Below are 19662 nucleotides of genomic sequence, written 5' to 3'. Positions count from 1 at the left end.
AAATTCTAGCATAAAATAATAAAACAGCTAAAATCTATGATAAAATCCAGTCTGTCAATTATATATGGTCTAACTATGCTAAAATTACAATCCATAAACTATGTGGCCTGTAGTCAGTTTAATACTAAAAGGGAAATGAATAAGCAATGCAATGGGTTTGCCACATTTGTTGCATAAAATAGCTATGGTGGATTAGACACGTGTTTCCAATGAATCCCCAGTGCTGTTGTGCAGAATCTAGCCATCTGCGCTGTAGTTATGGGCTGTTCATCCTTAAGCAGCCACTGGAGATAAGCAGTGTTGGAATGACAGGATACCTAGCAATTATTGGAAGAATTTTTTTTTTAATCTCTCTGTAAAAGGAACATCGAAGGAGTATGTAACCAACGGACTCCACCTCTCCTGAGCCACAGGAACAGAGTCTTTCAGTCAATGGTATCTTTTTATATTTGCCGTACAGGACAGCCAATGGAAGCGCATGGCACCGTGCGAGCAAAAATGCTTTCCAATGGTTTGCTGACTCCAACTGGCTAAGATAGCTGACAGGAGTAACAACATATCTAATGGTGTCTGGAGCCAGAAACAACAGAACTTTCCCTAAGTCCATTTGCCTTTCGATGTCCTCTACCCTTTGTTGCAAGGTTTGCTTTGCTTGGTCGTAGTCCAACTTGAATATTGAGGCTGGGGAGAAGCCTAGTTTAGCAAAGCTGGACTTGACAGCCTTGATCCATGACGAGGAGAATTTGTCTTGGAGGATTAATGGTGCAAGGCCTTGCAGAAAGAAGTTAAGCTTTAGCCAGAGATTTAAAGACGCTCTATAGATTCTTTTTTTTTATTTATTGAAAAAGTTTTACAAATACAAATTTTCCCCCCTTCCCCCCCCCTTTCCCTCCCTAGCCCTCCCTTACCCTACCCTCCCCCCATGGCTTCCCCAGGATGAAATCCAAATCCAAATCATATTATATAATACTTTACCGCCCATCTACTCTACCCCCTGTGTGTTACACATTTCTTCCTGACATTCTAGTATACTATCCCCTGTAAACTATACATTTCTACACAACATTCATCTAAGAATTATCTGGTACTTCCTAGTTTAGTATTTATTCTACACATAATCTATCCATATCCTCCACTCCCTTACATAAATCTCTTGTGTCCGGTCTTTTATATATGCTGATAACTTCACCATTTCTGCGAGACTGGCCACCTTCAGAGTCCATTCTTCAATAACATCCCTTTTCCAATATAACCTAGCCTATCACCATATACCATATCAGTTTTGTTTCACCCACTTTCCCACAGGTCCGCCATCTGCCCCCATCATTGAAGAGTACTTTTATGTATAAATCCCGCCCCCACGAGTGACTTTATATTTATATTTCATATGATATCTTCTGCAAAGTCTTTCATCTAGATTATTAATTCCATCGACCATGTTAGGGTGACAACCAGATCGACTGCAAATGCCCTTGTTCCATAGTCCTCTTGCCTCATTGAGGCTGGGGAGAAGCCTAGTTTAGCAAAGCTGGACTTGACAGCCTTGATCCATGACGAGGAGAATTTGTCTTGGAGGATTAATGGTGCAAGGCCTTGCAGAAAGAAGTTAAGCTTTAGCCACAGATTTAAAGACGCTCTATAGATTCTTGCTTCGATTTTTGTCAATCCTGCCTCCAGGTGCAGAAGTGCATTTGAAACACAATGCGGCATCTGGCTAATTGCTCTAATGAATTTGGACAGAACTTTTTCCAATGTTGAAAAACATGAAGGTGAGGGTCCAAGCAAGGTCCCATGAGAAAGTTGTGTTAGTGACTTCGCCAGAAAAAGCTTAATTGTAGCAGAGACATAGCATCCTCCCTTTGTGCGGAAAAATTTAAGGATGGCGCTCACTGATCTTTGGGCCAAGGCAGCCACATATTCGCCATGTGCTTTTCTTTAAAAAAAAAAAATAATAAATTTTATTTCTTTAAAAAAATACAAACAGAAAGTTTATCAACAAACAGATCGCGGTGAGAACCTTACACAATACATTACATTCAGACCAAATATACAAATAAGAAATAAAGACTAAACTAACATTGTCCTCTTTTTATTCTATTATTTAACCAAACATACCATAGGTCCCAACATTGAAAATATAGGGGGTCTCTTTGATCTCTTAAAATTTTTGTTAGCCTATCAGCTTCTGCACATTCCATAATTTTCCCTAAAACCATATCTTCAGACGGTAGATCTTTACCCTTCCAATTTTGGGCGAGACATATTCTTGCTGCAGTTGTGATACAGACAATCAGATACCATTTGTTAATGCCTATTTTATCTGGCCTAATGTTTAATAAGTAAAATTCAGGTTTCAATTGTAGTTTGTATCCAGTAATTTCTAACAACCATCTCTGAATAAATTTCCATAATTCAATTACCCTGGGACAGGTCCACTATACATGGAAATAGGTACCTAGCTCCCCACACTTCCAAAAGTTTGGGGAGAGTCCAGGAAACATTTTTGATAATCAGGCAGGAGGAAGGTGCGACCTGTATACCATCTTGTACAAATTTTCCTTATAAGTGGTTGCCATCAAAAATTTCAATTGTCTAGACCAAATTTCTTCCCATTTTGTCAAATCGAGTGGTCAATATTCCTCCCCCAGGCAATCATCGAGTCTTTGACAATCTCGTCTCCTATCCAATGGCTTATTAAAAGTTTGTAAAACTTAGCTAGCATTTTTTCCTCCTTCCCTAATATGATTTTATCTAACTCCTGCAGGGTCATATCTATACCTCCTTGCTCGTTATCCTTTTTATATTTGGAGTTAATCTGAGCATAAAACCACCAATCCAACTCCATTCCCTGCAGAGCTAATTCGGTTCTTGTTTTTAAACAGCCTTGGCTATCAAGCAGCTCACGATAAGGTAGATGTTTTTCTTTATTATATAGTGAGGTATATGTTATGGCTTCTAGCGGGACCAACCAGGAGGGGGTCAGAGAATAAAATTTATCTTTAATTTTCCTCCATGTTTCAATTAAAATATTCCTTAAATAATGACCTGCAAAGCTCGTATGTTTTTTTACCCTGTCTTGCCAAAGGAAATAATGCCAACCCTGTTGCAACCCCGAACCTTCCAAAACCAACAGCCGTCTCCTTCTCAGCAAAATCCAATCCCTTACCCAAACTAAATTTGCGGCCTGATAATAATACTCCCATTTAGGCAAACCAAATCCCCCTCTATCCTTCACCTCTTGGAGCATTTTAAGTTTAATTCTAGGCTTTTTATTCTGCCAAATAAATTTAAGAACACATTGATTTAGTTTTTTAAAAAAATTATTGTCCAATCTAGCTGGGGCTATGTAAAATAAATATGTCCATTTTGGGAAAATATAAGATTTTATGGCCGCGATCCTACCTAACAAAAAGACCTGCAACTTCTTCCATTTCTCTAAATCTTGTTCCATTTGTTGGAGAAGTTTCAAATAATTATCCTCCTTGGTTGTTGAACATTTAGCAGATAATAGAAAGCCTAAATACCTTTTTAACAATTTGGAATCCCAAATTCAGTTCTATTTCCTTCCCCTGCTTTGTTATCAGATTTTTAATCAAGATCTTAATTTTTTCCTTATTAACTTTTAGGCCCGCCACAGTTCCATATCTTTCTAATTCATAAATTAAGTTCGGGCCCGATGCAAAAGGGTCTTCCAATACAAACACAAGGTCATCAGCGTATGCTTGCAATTTATACTGCTGGTTCTTAATATGCAGTCCTTTTATTTCCGAATTTCGCCTGATTTCCCTCAATAACGGTTCCAGTGTTAATATAAATAGGAGCGGAGAAAGCGGGCACCCCTGTCTAGTTCCTTTCTCAATATGAATTTTCTCCGATACATCTCCATTGATCAGAATTTTGGCAGACTGCTTTGAGTAAATTGCACAGATTGCCCAAGTGAAATTCTCCCCAAATTGCATATGATGTAACAGGCCAAATAAAAAACGCCAGCTCACTCGATCAAAAGCCTTTTGCGCGTCCGCAAAGACCAAAGCCAGCTGTTTATCAAAGTGGGTTTCATAATATTCTAGAATATTCATAATTATTCTCAAATTGTCTCTAATTTGCCTACGAGGTAAAAAGCTGTTTTGGTCTTCGTGGATAAATTGGCTCAAGAAACCTTTTAATCTGTTTGCCAATACCACCGCAAATAATTTATGGTCTGCATTGAGAAGTGAGATCAGTCTGTAGTTCTGGATCAGGGATAAATCATTACCTTCCTTTGGCAGGAGGGTAATTAGTCCTTCTGTCCAGGAATCCGGAATCAATCCCTCCTGAATTACCCCATTAAATAATTCTACCATGTGAGGACCTAGAACTTCCCATAGTGCCTTATAACATTCCATCGGAAGGCCATCCATACCTGGGATCTTCCCTGTTTTTTGTTTCCCTAAGACCCTTTCAATTTCTCCTTCCGTTATTTCTCTATCCAATATTTCTCTAGACAAATCTGGGATTTTCGGTAGATCAGAGTCTTCTAAATATTTCCTTATTTCATCCTGGGGTTTGTCTTCTTCTCTATATAGATCAGTAAAAAATTCCTGCACTACTCTTTTCTTCCCCTCTTCCTCTACAATCCAATCACCGTTTTCGTCTTTCAAGTTATGAATTCTACTCCTTTCCTTCTCTTTTTTTAATTGGTACATAAGTCACCTTCCCGGTTTATTTGTACTTTCGAACTGTCGCTGTTTCATCCATCTGATTTTCTTTTCTAGGTCCTCCTGGTCTAAGAGATTAATTTGATGACGCGCCAATTTCAAATTCATACCTAATTCTCTACTGTTTGGATCCTGTTGTAACGCAGCCTCACTTCTTGCCAACTACCCTAATAGCTTATCTCGTTTAGCCTTATCCTTCTTCCATTTCCCAGCTATATAATTTATCGCTAAACCCCGAAACACTGCTTTAGCTGTATCCCATACATTCGAAAAATTTGTATCCTCGTTATTATTTTCCTGGAAGAAAAATTCCATCTCATTTGCATAGGTTAAAAATTGCTCATCTTTAAGAACCCTCACATCTATTCTCCTTGTTTTCAAACCTCCCCATATGATCCAAAGCGGATTGTGATCTGCCCGCTCATTAACACCTATCTCTACTTTCCGGATCCCCTGCCCCAGCTCCCCCGACATCCGGGCTACATCTATCCGCGACCAAGATGAATGCCTGGGGGAGAAGTATGTATACTGCCTTCCTTCTGGATGTTTTTCTCTCCATATATCTCTAAGTTCAAATTCCTCCTGTATTTGATGGCAAACAGGTGGCAGTCCTTTCTTTACTGTTCTCTTTCCTCCTTCCTGTTTGCTATTTCCAGGTATATAATCTTTATTTTTATCGTCAATGGCATTAAAATCCCCCAGTAAACAGATATGTGGATAATCATATTCTGTCAGTTTATTATAGAGACTTCAGAAAAAAACTTTCTGGTTCCCATTAAGTGCATAGATACAAACCAATAAACATTTTTTGTGACAAATTTCTACTTCAATCATTAATAATCTCCCTTCTTCGTCTGCAAATATCAATCTGGAACTTATATGATTTTGAACATAAATTGCTACGCCTCTTTTTTTTGTTTCCGCCAAAGATGTATATAAATTACCCAATTTAGTACAATTCAATAAGTGTAAATGATCTCTTTTCACATGCACTTCCTGAAGACATATTATGTTCAGACCTGCTTTTACCAATTTGTTAAAGACCTTTTTTCTCTTATTCGGACCATTCAGCCCGTTAATATTAACTGACATCAAATGGATCTCCTCCCCCATCCCTTCTCCCTTCTGCTACCCCTACTTGCCCTCTACCTGGAGTTTCTTCCTTGTTTGTCTTGTTTCTCTTTGACTCAGTCCTTCGGCTCCTACCTCTACCTGTACCTGTCCTCTTCCTTTCTTTTTCCCACCTAACTGCTCTGATTTCCCTCTCTCTTCCTCCTCTAATAATTCTTCCCCACTCTTGCTCTCTGATTCTTCCCCCACATCCAATTCTAAGGAGTTAAGATGTCTACTAAGGAAGTCTCTGGCATCTCTGAGATTGTCAATCCTTACCTTTTTATCTGCCCACGTAAATTGTAATCCTTCAGGCAGTAGCCATCTATAGAGCACTTTATGTTTTCTTAACTGGGCAGTTAGAAAGTGGTAATTTCGCCGCAGCTCCCGCACCCGTCTGGGGAGTTGTTTCAGAATTATTAACTGTCTGTCTTTAAATGTTATCATTTTATCTCTTGCCTTCAGAACCACTTCTTCCCTAAGGGCCTTCTTAGAAAGCCTAACATGAACCTCTATCGGGAGCCCCTGTCTCCTAGCATAACTCGTATGTACACGCAAGACATCATCTATGTCTCTCGATATGTTTTCTTTACCTATATCCAGGATACCAGCCAAAATATCTGCCACTATGTCTCTTAGGGTTCCCCCGTCTCTTCCATGACGTTCTGTATCCTTAGGTAAAAAGCTGACCTTTCCATCTCAAGAAAGATAATCTCTTCCTCCAGAGCTCTGTTCGCCGAAAACTGCTCCCTCTCATTCCCTTCCAGTCTCTCTTCGCACCGCCCAACTCTCTTCTCTACCTCTTGTACCTTACTTTCCTGCTGCATCATTGCCCCCTGAATACCCTCCAGTCTCTCGTATAGTGTTTTAATGTCATTTCTAACAGCTCCCAGTTCCCCCTTGAGGTCTGATCTTCTAAGTTCTTAGAGATAGCTTCCTGGTTCCTTGTCATCACCTCATACATTTCCTGCAACATGCCCTGAAGGCTTGATAATGTAGGGGGTTTCCCCGCAGCAACTAAGTCGTCCAAAGATTTAGATGATGAAGATGAAGATGTAGGTGTAGCCGGGGGGGGGGGGCAGTCACTGGGAGTGTCAAAACTTTTTTCCTGACTTTTGTAGTTGTCACAATTGTTGCGCTAGACATCTTGCTTGTAGGGCTACGTCCAAACACTTTCAGATTTAATTATGCCAATTGCATTGATCAGTTCTACTTACATAAATTCCCTGGAATGGTTGGTCACCAATCAATATAAATTAATCAAATACTTAGTCAATTTGAGAGAATTTCAATGCTTATTTAGTTAATTACCTAAGCGAAGAACAGCTTTGAATTAGCTGAAAAAAATTATATTCCAAAACGTTCAGATCAGTATTAGTCAGTAGAGACCATAATCAATGGGGGTTAATTTCATTCGGCTAAATGTAAAGATACATTCAAGTCTCTCGTCCTCTGGGAGCTCAGCAAATATTGTAGTTTTAAAGTTCACCCCTGGGAGGAAGCAAAATGCTGTTCTATACAGTCAATGATGAACAAGCAGAAAAGAGTAGCCCCGGAAGGAGGGAGTCTGTCCATTCAAACCACAATTCCCAATCCATATAGAGAGAAGGAGTAATCACCGTCCATTAACGGGGAGGCAGGGGGGAGGGGGGGAGGATCCACCCAAAAGCTTTCAGACAATCAGGCACAATTCTCTTTTCACAATTTCTCTTTCAGTCTCAACTCAGCTCAATGATGGCCAAAAAGTTCGTGAGGTAGTAAACAAACAGCCGCTTTCCCCGCCTTAGCTCCAATAGAGAAAATGGCACTCGAGTTGGTTCCTTTTCCGCCGCCACGCTCACTCAGAATAGGGAGATCAGAAAGGATCAAAGATCCGCCTCAGAATAAAATAACTTAAGTTAGAAAGGGGCTCCTTGCCCACCTGCGATCGGGTTTCCCTTCCATTACGGGGTAGTCACCGTTTTGGGGACGCCATGACTGGCGCCGTCTTCCTAACCTGTGACAAGAGAGATCTGCTGACGCGCATAGGATCGCCACTCCACACGTGCTGTTGCTCCTCTCCGCTTACGGCCACCTCTCCGGGGCCGCCGGCAGCACAAAAGCCGCTCAGGTTAGAAAGTTTGCAGGAACAAGGCAGGAACAAGCTCCATGTCCGTCTTGCTTGCATGGTGACGTTACTGGAAACTGCCATGTGCTTTTCTTGAACCAGTGGCCTGGATGATTCTCCTAGGTATTTGAGGGTGGTTACCTGCTCTATATTATGGCCATTTAGATACCATGAATAGAATTTTGGCCTTTTTGCAAAGGCCTTTTCTCATAATTTATGTCCAGTTTATTGTAATTACAATACTGGACGAGGGATCGCAAGTCTCTTTTAAGACCTACTGGTGTCCTGGAGAGGATAACAGCACCAGCATAGAGCAGCAGGGCGATGCTTCAATCGTCTATTTTTGAGAGGTAGTAATCTGGTTTATTTAACCATTTTACCATGTCATTTATATAGAAGTTAAAAAGCAAGGGGGCCAAAATGCAGCCGTTTAACCCCCTTTTGAGTTTAGACTGACTTCAAGAGGGACCCTTGCATATCACACCTCACCTTGAGGGATGTTTTAGTATGTAAGGCATATAATAAATGAAGAAGACTGTGGTCAATTGAGGCAGCTTCCAACTTCTCCCATAGCTTAGTCCTGGTAACCATATCAAAGGCTGCCTTGAGATCTATAAAGCTGGCGCATATTTTTCAATCAGATGATGGAGAACTAAGCATTGAACTATGGTTCCTCTCACTTCTCTAAACCCAGCTTCCTCTTCAGCGATCAAGTTCTCAAGATCCAGCCACTCCTTTAATTTATCTTGGAGGTGTTTGGCATAGAGTTTGCTGATTATATTTAGCAGACATATTGGTCTATAATTGGCAGGATCATCTCTCTTTCCCTTTTTAAAAATTGGGACAATTGCCAAGCCCCAATCTTCTGGGACATGGCCAGTGGAATCGATGTAAGTGAATAGTGCTGCCAGGACTGGTATCCATCACTCCAAATTGTTCTTTAATATCGTATTTTTTGGATTATAAGATGCACCTTAATTTTGGGGGAAGAAAACAAGAAAAAAAGAATTCTGCCTCTGCCTACCAACATAAGGATCAGTGGCGTCCTCACTTCCACTTGGATTTTGATAACAAGTAGCACAGATCTTTTTATCCATTTAAAACAAACCCTACCACTCTACGTGCATTTAACTGGAGTGGGTGGGGTGGGGGATGATTTTCATGGGGGCAGAAGAGGGCCTTGGCACCGAAGGCTCCACTCTTGAGACGCCCCCGTCTTCCTACCTATAGCTGTAGACATTGAAAGCCTGGCTTTCTCGCAGCAAGGCCCAATAGAGACGCAGCATTTCAGTTCTCCTGGATGCTGCCATCTCGTAATCACGGTGCTGGGCTTCCCGGCAAGCCCCCTGTGCCTTTGCTGCTTCAGTCGGAGCCTGATTCTGGAAGCAGCCCGGGGAAGTGCGGAGGTCGGGACTCGTTTGGCGAAGCGGGTGCTATGCAGGGGGCATAAGGCAAGGCGCTGCCACCTAAAAACACTGTTGCCGCAATCTCCACTGCCTGGAGATCTCTACTGCCTCCCCGATTCCAAAAACGGGGTGTGCAGAGGTAAAAAAGAGCATCACGTTTTTGGGTGGTTCCAGGTGGTGGAGATCACAGCAACAGTGTTTTTGGGTGGCAACGTGTTGCTTTACGCCTCCTTTGCAGTGCCCGGTTCGCCAACTTTAAGGGATAAAATATAAGTGTTGTGGTGAGACTGGTTGGAAAAATAGCGGGCTCCAACGAGCTCCGTGAAAATTCAGCCAGACAAACCATTGTCGGGGGGGGGGTGTCTTCAGACCGGAACCGTCCTGTAGGGACGTCCTGTAGGGACGGTGAAGAAGGAGAGGCGTCTTGGATGATCAAGAGGAACAGGCAAGTTCCTCAAAAGGTTGGAGGCAGCTCTTCGGACCGGCAGCGGGGGTGGTGGCCATTGTAAAATGACCGCTCTGAAACTGGGGCAACTGGACTAAGTTTTTGTGCAGGAGTGGTGTTTGAACAGAGTGCTGGTACCGGGTGAATGATTGGCCAACTCACAGGTAAAAGAAAATTTCAAATTGGAACATTAAAAGGTATCCCGGAAACGAAATGAGTGGCTAATTGGCACTTGGGAAATTCTAGGGAGGGAGAAGAACAAAGAGGAGACTAGAATACTAAAGCCCAACAAAGTTTTCATATCTATAAATGGATTTGGAGAAACTAAAAATAATAAAAGAAAGAATCTGAGGAAAAGTATTTTTTATGTGGATTTAAAATATTTTTGACAGCTTTGTCATTTAGTTGGCTTGAGAATATTGTGGATTTGAGAGAGACATCTGCTGGCGGAAAGAGAGTACTACAATATTTGTTGGAAGGTAGAAGAGAAAGTACAGCTGTGACCTTGACAACTAAAAGATAATTTGGAAACTGTGGGAACTTTTAAGGAGTATTCCTCTTTCTACATTGCTTGGTTTTGATTCTCAACAGCTGTGGAAGATAACAAATCTTTAACTTGGAGTGGACTGGATAAATACTTGAATTGGACATTATTTGAAAACAAAAAGAGACTATATGGATTTTAAATCTTAATTAAATGTGACATAATTCAAAAGTGTTAACAATTTCTTAAATTGGCAATATGGAGTCTTGGGATGTGTGAGGAATTAATTGAGATGTTTAAAGATATGCGTGAATCACTAAAGGGTAATAAAAAGTCATAAATTTTGCTGGAACATACAGAACAGGAAATAGGGGAGAAGGTGGTAAAAGAGAGCATAAATGAGGAGCAAGAAAATAATATTGAAAGAAAAGGAATTGAATGCAAAAAGCAGTTAGATGATTTCGCTGGGATTTACAGTGGCAAAAAAAGAGTGGATGGGGGGGAACATCCCCCAAAAAAGAATTAATGAAAGGGTAAAGAGGGAAATAGTGGAAAGAGATTAGGAGAAAGCTTGGGGAAAACTACTCGAATAATATATCTAACAGTGAGAAAAGGGATTCAGAAGAAAAGATATAATAAATATTAAAAAAGAAAAAAGAAAAAGAGTAAGTTAAGAGAATGGGATAAAAGGAGAAAACCAGTGGTGGGATTCTGCCGGTTCTAGGGGGTTCGGCCGAACCCTTTGTTAAATTGCTGGCTCGCCCCGCCCCTTGCCCCGCCCCTCCGCACTACTATTTATTGCCAATAAATGGGACGAGCGAGCCAGCAATTTAACAAACGGTTCGGTGTTTTTTTGTAATTTATTGGCCCCGCAGCACACCGAACCGTTTGTTAAATTGCTGGCTCGCCCGCCCCTCGCCCCGCCTCACCTCCCACCCGCGCGGCGCCAGCCTACCCTAGCCAGGGTTAGGCAATTGTGGCTCTTTTACAACCTGTGGACTTCAACTTCCAGAATTCCTGAGACAGCTTGGCTGTCTCAGGAATTCTGGGAGTTGAAGGCCACAGGTTGTAAAAGAGCCACAATTGCCCACCCCTTCCCTAGCTTGAGTTCCGCTGCCTGGGATCCACATGGGCTGCCACGTGGTTCCCCACTGGCTCCGGACGCAAGAGAGCAGGGTAGAGAAAGCAGCTTGCTGGAGAACACGTGAATGGCTCCATGTGGTCTGCAAGTCAGTGGCTGCTGCTTCTGTCCCCTGCTGCTGCTTGCCTGGGAGAGAAAAACTTCCAGAGCATTAAACAAAGGTAAAAGGGAAGCAGGGGGAGGGGGGAGAGAAGGAGAGAAAGAGGTTTTAATTTGCTTCACATCGGAGGCTGGATGTGAAGCAAATTTGTTTTCATTTGCTCTGTGTTCCTCTTTCATGCAAAAAAAAAAAAAAAAAAAAGCCCGATCTGATCTGGAGCCGAATGTCATTAGAAGCAATGCTGTCAGCTTGGAGCATTTCATTTCAGTCTTCCAACTGGGCAATGAATTGAACCTCCTCCCATAAAACAGATGCAATGTGGGTTGTTTGTTTGTTTTAGCAACGTGGATTGTTTTCCTAGGGCAGGGGTCTCCAACCTTGGCAACTTTAAGATTTGTGGACTAAAACTCCCAGAGTTCCTCAGCCAGCTTTGCTTTGCTTTGCTGGCTGAGGATTTCTGGGAGTTGAAGTCTACAAGTCTAAAAGTTGCCAAGATTGGGGACCTCTGCCCTAGACCATTTTAGGAGCAAAGTAGTGGGTTTTGCTGGCATTTAAGGAGGAAAGGAAAGGAGGGAGGAAGAGAGAGAGAGAAAAGAGAGAAAAAGAAAGAAAAGAAAGGAAGGAAGGAAGGAAGGAAGGAGGGAAGGAGGGAAGAAAGGAAGGAAGGAAGGGAGAGAGAGAGAAAGAAAGAAAGAAAGAGAAAGAAAGAAAGAAGAGAAAGGCAGGAAGGAAGGACCACAAACCATGGCACTAGACGTGGTTTCAGAAGATGCTTTGAAACAGGATAGCAGTCTAGGGCTGGAAGGGGCCTTGGAGGCATCTAATCCAACCCCCTGCTCCAGCAGGAAACCTTATATCGTCTAGATTGTTTTGGTGCCTCCAACAGAGAGGAAAATTGCCAGAAAGGAAAAGGAGTTTACAAGGCTGCCATGCCAAGGAAGGCAGAGATAGTCCTTGACTTATGACCACAATTGAGCACAAAATTTTCGTTGCTAAACAAGAGCGTTGTTAAGTGAGTTTCACCACATTTTACTCAATCCATGACCTCTCCTGGCTCTAACAGTCATGTGCAAGCTAGATAGGGAAGAATATCTGAAGGCGTGTGTAATGTTCTAAATGTATAAAAGTTATAGTTAAATGTGTGGCAGAAAGTGGATTCTGGGTGTGTTTTTCCAAATGTAGTAAGTGAAGTTGAATGTGTATAGTTTTAAAAGAGCTCTCTGTGTGTACATACACATACAGTATATATAGTAGGTAATGTATCCTTTTGTGTGCCTATATACACTCTCTACTATGTAATATGTATGTACACATATGGCATATGTACATAGGATTAAATAGTATATTTTGGATGTTCAGTAGTAGTAAATAAATAGACAGGGAAATTGTATCTTGTTGAGGCCTTTGAGGTGAGGAGAGGCCAAGCACCCTAACCCTAACCCTTGATGTGAGTGATGTCAAGTTGGCCACGCCCACCCAGTCACATGACCATCAAACCACGCCCACCAAACAAGCCACGCCCACAGAACCGGTAGTAAATGGACTACTCAGACGGCTGAAAAAGTTATTTTTGACTGGTCCTCGCACTTTTGACCAGTCCTTGTAAGACTGTCCTCACATTTTACGTTTTGCGCCCTATCTTGTCACCGTGGTGAAGAGAAGTAGTGGTGAAATGACTGACACGGTTGTTAAGAATGCTGCACGGGCATAAATGTGAGGATGGCCATAAGTGTGAGGACTGGTCAAAAGTGCGAGGACCAGTCAGAAATGACTTTTTTCAGCCCTCTGAGTAGTCCCTATGCACATAGCCACGCCCACCCGGTCACATGACCAGCTAGCCATGCCTACATACTTACATGACCAGCTAGCCACGCCTACACAGTCACATGACCAGCTAGCCACGCCTACACAGTCACATGATTGCCAAGCCACACCCCCAACTAAGCCACGCCCACAGAACCTGTTGTTAAAAAAATTGAATCCCACCACTGGAGAAAACTATCAAGAAGTGGAATTTTGGAGAGACCAAGAGAAAATGGTTAAAGAAGGGAAGATTAGTGGAAAGAAGGAAGGGAAATAAGGTACATACTAGTAGATTTAAGGGAACTCTATTAATATTATTAATTGTGGATGGTCAACTATGTTAAAGGGTTTTAATGTAATATTTGAATATGATGATGTATATTGCTTATAGTAAAACAGAATAGCAGATGAAATGTGAAATGGCAATTTGGTTTAATTTTGAAGACAATTTAAATTAAGAGACAAAGTTGAAATGTTAAAAAGTGGGATTTTGAGAAATATATTCTATAAGGTAGAAATAAGATAATTAATTGATGTTATTGTAAGAGATTAGGAATTAAAAGCGGATAGTGATACTGTTTATGTATTATGTATCAAGAAGAAATTAAGATAAGATAAAGAAGTATAGAAAAAGAATATGGCTGAAATTGGAAACATGTAAAATGGACTTGGAAAAAAAAAAGAATAGTATGGCAGAAGCTGAAATAACAAGATATGATGAAAAATGATTAATTTGTGATAAAGAATTATATAAAAAGATGAATATGGAAAAAATGGGAAGATTGGAATAGATTATAAAGATTAATATATATAAAATGCAGTGGTGAATTCTAAAATTTGTTACTACTTCTGTGGGTGTGGCTTGGTGGGGGGATAATGTGACTGGGTGGGTGTGGCCTTTTTTTTTTTTTTACTTTTAAAATCATTTTTTCTACAACCTCTTCGGCGAAGAGGTTGTAAAAAAATGTTTTCAAAAGGCTCTGATGATCCCAGCTGAGTTGCCTGATCGGCAGAGACATTTTTTCTTTTAAGGGTTTTTTTTCTTTTAAATGCCTCTGACGATCCAAGATGAGTTGCCTGATCGGCAGAGGCATTTAAAAGAAAAAAAGTCTCTGCCAATCAGGCAACTCAGCTTGGATCGTCAGAGGCATTTAAAAGAAAAAAAGGGTTTTTTTCTTTTAAAAGCCTTTGACAATCCCAGCTGAGCCGCACGATCATCAGAGGCTTTTTTTTTTACTTTTAAAAGCATTTTTTCAGCTTTTAGAGGTTGTAGAAAAAATGCTTTTAAAAGTAAAAAAAAAAAAAAGCCTCTGATGATTGTGCGGCTCAGCTGGGCATGGGTGGGGGCAGGGATTTTTGCTACCGGTTCTCCGAACCACTTGCCTCCCTCGCTACTGGATCAGGCGATCCGGTCCAAACCGGGAGTATTTCACCCCTGATAAAATGTATAAGATGTGACCCGGTCAACACTCTGTTCATAAAAAATGTATGATGAAAGAAAAATTCTAACAAAACTTGTTTACAAAAAATAAAATAAAATTATAATTCATCATCATCTGGAAGACCACACAAATCCTTAACTTCTACTTCATAATACAAATGAACCACACATAATACATTTATGGGAAGTTTTTAATAAAAGTATACTAAACAATGCTGCAGTAGTTAATTTTATATGCTAGTTAATGATCCATTGAATACAAAGTAGCATACTTTTGTGACTTAAAAACACAGGATATTGTAAAGCAAAATAATAAAAATAACATATCTAGCTGTGTCCAATAGCATATACTATTTTTTAAAAATCAAGAATTCAAGAGATCTGGCACCCTAAATAATCAACAGTCTCCTGGCTTAGCTTGTTTGCCACAGCCTTGCTAGTGATCACCTTTTGCATAATTCTGAAGACAATTCCTTGGGTTTACTGACCTAAACCCGAGTTCCAGGTACACCAGCACTATTGATAGAAAAAATTAAAATGCTAACTGTCAGAGAGAAAAAAAAAATAAAGCTGTTGTAAATGTATTATCTTTCTTTTAAGTATAATCCAGCGGTAAACATTAAAGGATAGGAGCATCATTACCAAGCATGATACCAACTGAATTTCTGAATTAGCATTTCAGAACTTTTAGTGATAAAATATAATGGCAAATGATGGCCTTTTTGTTCAAAATGAACAAAAAGGTCATTCAATCAGAAAAACAACAACCGGGGAGTTTAAATATGTGCGGCTTGCTAAACTTAATTTAATATTAATTCAGTTTCACCTGGCACAGTTCACTACACAACTTCTACAAATCTGTTAGATTTTGTTCATTAGAAAGGAGAAAAAGAAAATCCATTGTATAATGAAAGAATCCAGCCAAAGCTAAAATAAAATGAATGTTTATACGCTTACTCGGTTTTATCAGGTGCTCTTCATGGACAATTCTAGTATCATCAGAATCAGAAAACTCCTTTATGAAATTAGAAGGGAACATGCCAGTCTTCCCATTTAGCACTCCTTCCCACCAACCTTCTTCTACCTGTGCCACGGAAGAAAACAAACATAGTGAATTCCTACTTTTAAACCTACAGTGACAACAACAATTTTAGTATTGTTACATACAAATCTCTAAATATCCATGGACAATTATGTCATTTTCAACATCTTGTAAGATTTTATGGTATGTGGTGCTGTTCATTTGAATACACTGACATTATTGAATAGAAATAGATCTCTATACCCATCAAGTCCATAAGCAACTGTTTCTGGATGCTACTTTGGTAAATGAGAGGCGTAAGAGACTGAAGTTTAAACTACACAAAGTAAGAGGTATAGGCCTTCGAATCCTGGAATACCATAGTAATGGGCCATATATGGTATCATACGCCCTTAAAACAATAACCAACTTTACACCAGTCCAAGATTTCAAGCTGCCTCAGTTTCTAAGAATATTTGCTATTAGCTTAGCTATGTTCCTTCCTTTCTTTCCAAATCTGTTATCCATACATTGATAGCTTTCATTTTGATTATAGTGATACATTCAAGATAGCTCAATTGCCAAAGAAGAGTGAGAACCTTGAAGCATTTTGGTCCTCGACTTACAACAGTTTGTTTAGTGACCATTTGAAATTACAATGGCACAGAATAAAGTGATTTACGACCATTTAACATACTGATGACTGTTACAGCATCCACATGGTCATGTAAGCAAAATTCAGATGCTTGGTAACGGACTCATATTTATGACGGTTGCAGTGTCCCAGGGTCATGTGATCACTTTCTGCAATCTTCTGCAATTTTCTAACGAGCAAAGTCAATGAAGGAGCCAGATTCACTTAACAAACGTCTTACTAACTTAACAACTGCAAAGATTCATTTAACTATTGTGGCAAAAACCTAAAAAAACTTCTTGAAGTCTGGAGCCTGCATTCCATCTCACCCTTTCCTCCCCCCTTGTTCTTTGGCAAGTTGAGAAGTGATCATGGTTGCAACACCATAACTGCACTTCGAGCTTGACACTTTTAAGCAGAAGAGATGTATTGTAGTGAATATTAGAGTAGGGTTTAATACTTTCTTTACAGACACTATAACAAAATTGTGATATAATTATATTCTAAACAAATTAGCCTACAATTATGGCAAATATCCTAATAAAATATACATTACAGCTTAATGTTTAATAAGAGAGGGTTTGACATTTATATACTTTTCTTCTTCCTCCCTCTGAACATATAGACTGAATAATACAGAACAATATAATTATATTTAGCAGCAAGACTTAACTAAACTATAATTAAGATATTTAGTTAAAGAATAATTAATCCATCAACAATTGATTCAGGTACATTAAAGAATATATTTGAGTAACAGATAATTCTGTTTGAATGTGTGCCAGAATACTTATGCCAAAGTTAGCATGCAATTGATGGGCTAAATTGTAATGACATTCATTTACAGCAGTGGTTCTCAACCTGGGGGTCGTGACCCCTTTGGGGGTCGAATGGCCATTTCACAGGGGTCGCCAAAGCCCTCTCTCGCCCCACCCCATGTCTTCACTCACCCTCTGCCTCTGTTGGATCGCCGGTCGCTTATCCCGCCCACTCCCAATCTATTGCTGCCTCCTGAGTCCCAGCTGATGGCTAGAGGGAAACAAACCGTTTAAATTCTTGCCGCGGGGCTTCAAAGAGCCGCCCTACAGCTGATCAATGTTAAAAGAAAACAAATGAGAAGACCGGTGCCTGAAAAAATAGAAAAAAACAGCCCCTTTCAGCTTCAGCATAGGTTAATTACCATAAATTGATTTGATCAGCCTCTGGACTCTCAGCTGATTTGCTCTCAGCTGTTTTGCGGAGGGCTCTGTTGCTAGCTGCAAAGAGAGGAGCAGATTTCCCCCCTAGCTATGCTGAAAAACGAAACTGAAAGTAAAGCAGGGTCTTTGCTGCAACGTGACAAAATGAGGCAGAGAGAGATTTCTTTTTCTTTTTCCTCACCAAAAAAGGTAGGTGCAAAACTGCAAACAATGGGAAATTTAGGGCAAAAGAGGAGAGTTCAAGATTTTAAAACACAAAAGAAAAAAAGCTCTATTTAACTAGGGAATTGTAATAATTGAGATACTATTAATTGTATATTGTGTTGAAAGCAGAAATGGTTAAGTTGTGGTTTGGAGGAATATATGGGGGAAATTATTTGGTTTATTATTATTGGTAAATATAATTAATTGATTTGTAAGAAATTGGATTGCATGGAAATAATTGGAATATTCATGTTCATATTGATTGATATACAAAAAAGATAGTTATATAACTAATTGATTTATATTAAAATGTTGAATTTGTATTAAACAACTGTATTACATAATTACATAATTAACCAATGTGAGGATGCATATAAAAATAGATGACAATGGGAAGGGGTATAATATAGAATAGAAGGGAAAAATTGAATTTGATTAAGATTAGAGATGAGAATGAAGGGTAATATTAGTTTTTTTAAAAAATAGATGAGGAATAAATATGGCAAAAACGAAATATAGAAATTGTAAATTTAATTGAAATGACTAAACACTATTTAAATTTGTGAACCGGCCAAATACTCTGTTCAAAGAAAATACATTGTATGTTTGTATGTGTGTTTCTAATTATTGCTATTTATTCATATTTGTTCTCTTTTATTCTTTAAAGTTTAACAATTCATTCTTTATCTTAATATCTTTATATTTGTTTGGGGTTGGTTTTCTTCCCTTTCATCTTTTTTATTGTACAGCAATCTTTCTCCTCAAACCTACCACCTCTCTCTTTTCTTTCCTTCTTACTTTCTCTCCCCCCCTTCTTCTCCTTCCTACTTCCTCTTCCTTTCTCCTTCTCCTCCTGTCTTCCTCCCTCTCTTACCCTCACTCCTATTCTAATTTCCCTTCCCTTCCTTCATCCCTCTCTATTGCTGTATCCTTTTATGCATATGGACTACTCAGAAGGCTGAAAAAGTTATTTTTGACTGGTCCTCGCACTTTTGACCAGTCCTCGAACTTACGGCTGTCCTCACATTTTACGTTTTTGCTCTATCTTGTCACCATGGTGAAGAGAAGCAGTTGTGAAATGAATAACATTTTGTTAAGAATGCTACAATGGGCATGATGACCAGTCATAAGTGCGAAGACCGGTCAAAAGTGTGAGGACCTGTCAGAAATCACTTTTTCAGCCCTCTGGGTAGTCCTTTTGTGCACATAGACTGCTCAGAGGGCTGAAAAAGTTATTTTTGACTGGTCCTTGCACTTTTGACCAGTCCTTGAATTTACGACTGTCCTCACATTTTACGTTTTTTGCCCTATCTTATCACCATGGTGAAGAGAAGCAGTTGTGAAAAGAGTGACATGGTTGTTAGGAATGCTGCACGGGCAAAAGTGCAAGGATCTGTCAGAAATGACTTTTTTCAGCCCTCTGAGTAGTCCCTATACACATAGCCATGGCCACCCGGTCACATGACCAGCTAGCACGCCCACCCAGTCACATGACCTCCAAGCCACACCCACAAAATAAGCCACGCCCACAGAACCGATAGTAAAAAATTTTAGAACCCACCCCTGGTTGGGGGTCACCACAACATGAGGAACTGTATTAATGGGTCGCGGCATTAGGAAGGTTGAGAACCACTGATCTACAGCTTCATAAACCATGCTATGTGAATGACTGTACCAACATGTCAAAATGGCCAACATAACTATCCACTCTGTAGATCTCACAGAAGACTTAGGTTTATCAGTGATTTATTTCCTATGTTTTCTGTAGGGATTCATTATACTTATTATGCCTATATACAATAGCACAAAAAACACTCTCAAGCCTCATATTTCTGTCTGGATTCATTCCTTTTTTTACTTATTTTTTTAA

At 39.9% G+C, this 19662-nt stretch overlaps 1 protein-coding gene across 11 annotated transcripts in view; it reads right to left on the bottom strand.

Moving 5' to 3' along the window:
- Positions 1 to 19662, bottom strand: part of SH3KBP1 (SH3 domain containing kinase binding protein 1) — a 404503-nt gene that overhangs the window by 133671 nt on the left and 251170 nt on the right. For all 11 annotated transcript variants that reach the window (XM_034434094.3, XM_034434130.3, XM_034434103.3 and 8 more), the window contains one exon: positions 15692 to 15818. In XM_034434094.3, the coding sequence (XP_034289985.1) occupies positions 15692 to 15818 (127 nt within the window). The remainder of the gene's footprint in view (positions 1 to 15691; positions 15819 to 19662) is intronic.

The sequence above is a fragment of the Pantherophis guttatus genome, chromosome 5 (genome assembly GCF_059756535.1).
Source record: "Pantherophis guttatus breed Tessera chromosome 5, ASM5975653v1, whole genome shotgun sequence".
NCBI classification, from domain to species: domain Eukaryota; kingdom Metazoa; phylum Chordata; class Lepidosauria; order Squamata; family Colubridae; genus Pantherophis; species Pantherophis guttatus.
The sequence above is the reverse complement of the archived record's forward strand: the minus strand, read 5'-3'. Positions and strand labels throughout refer to the sequence as shown.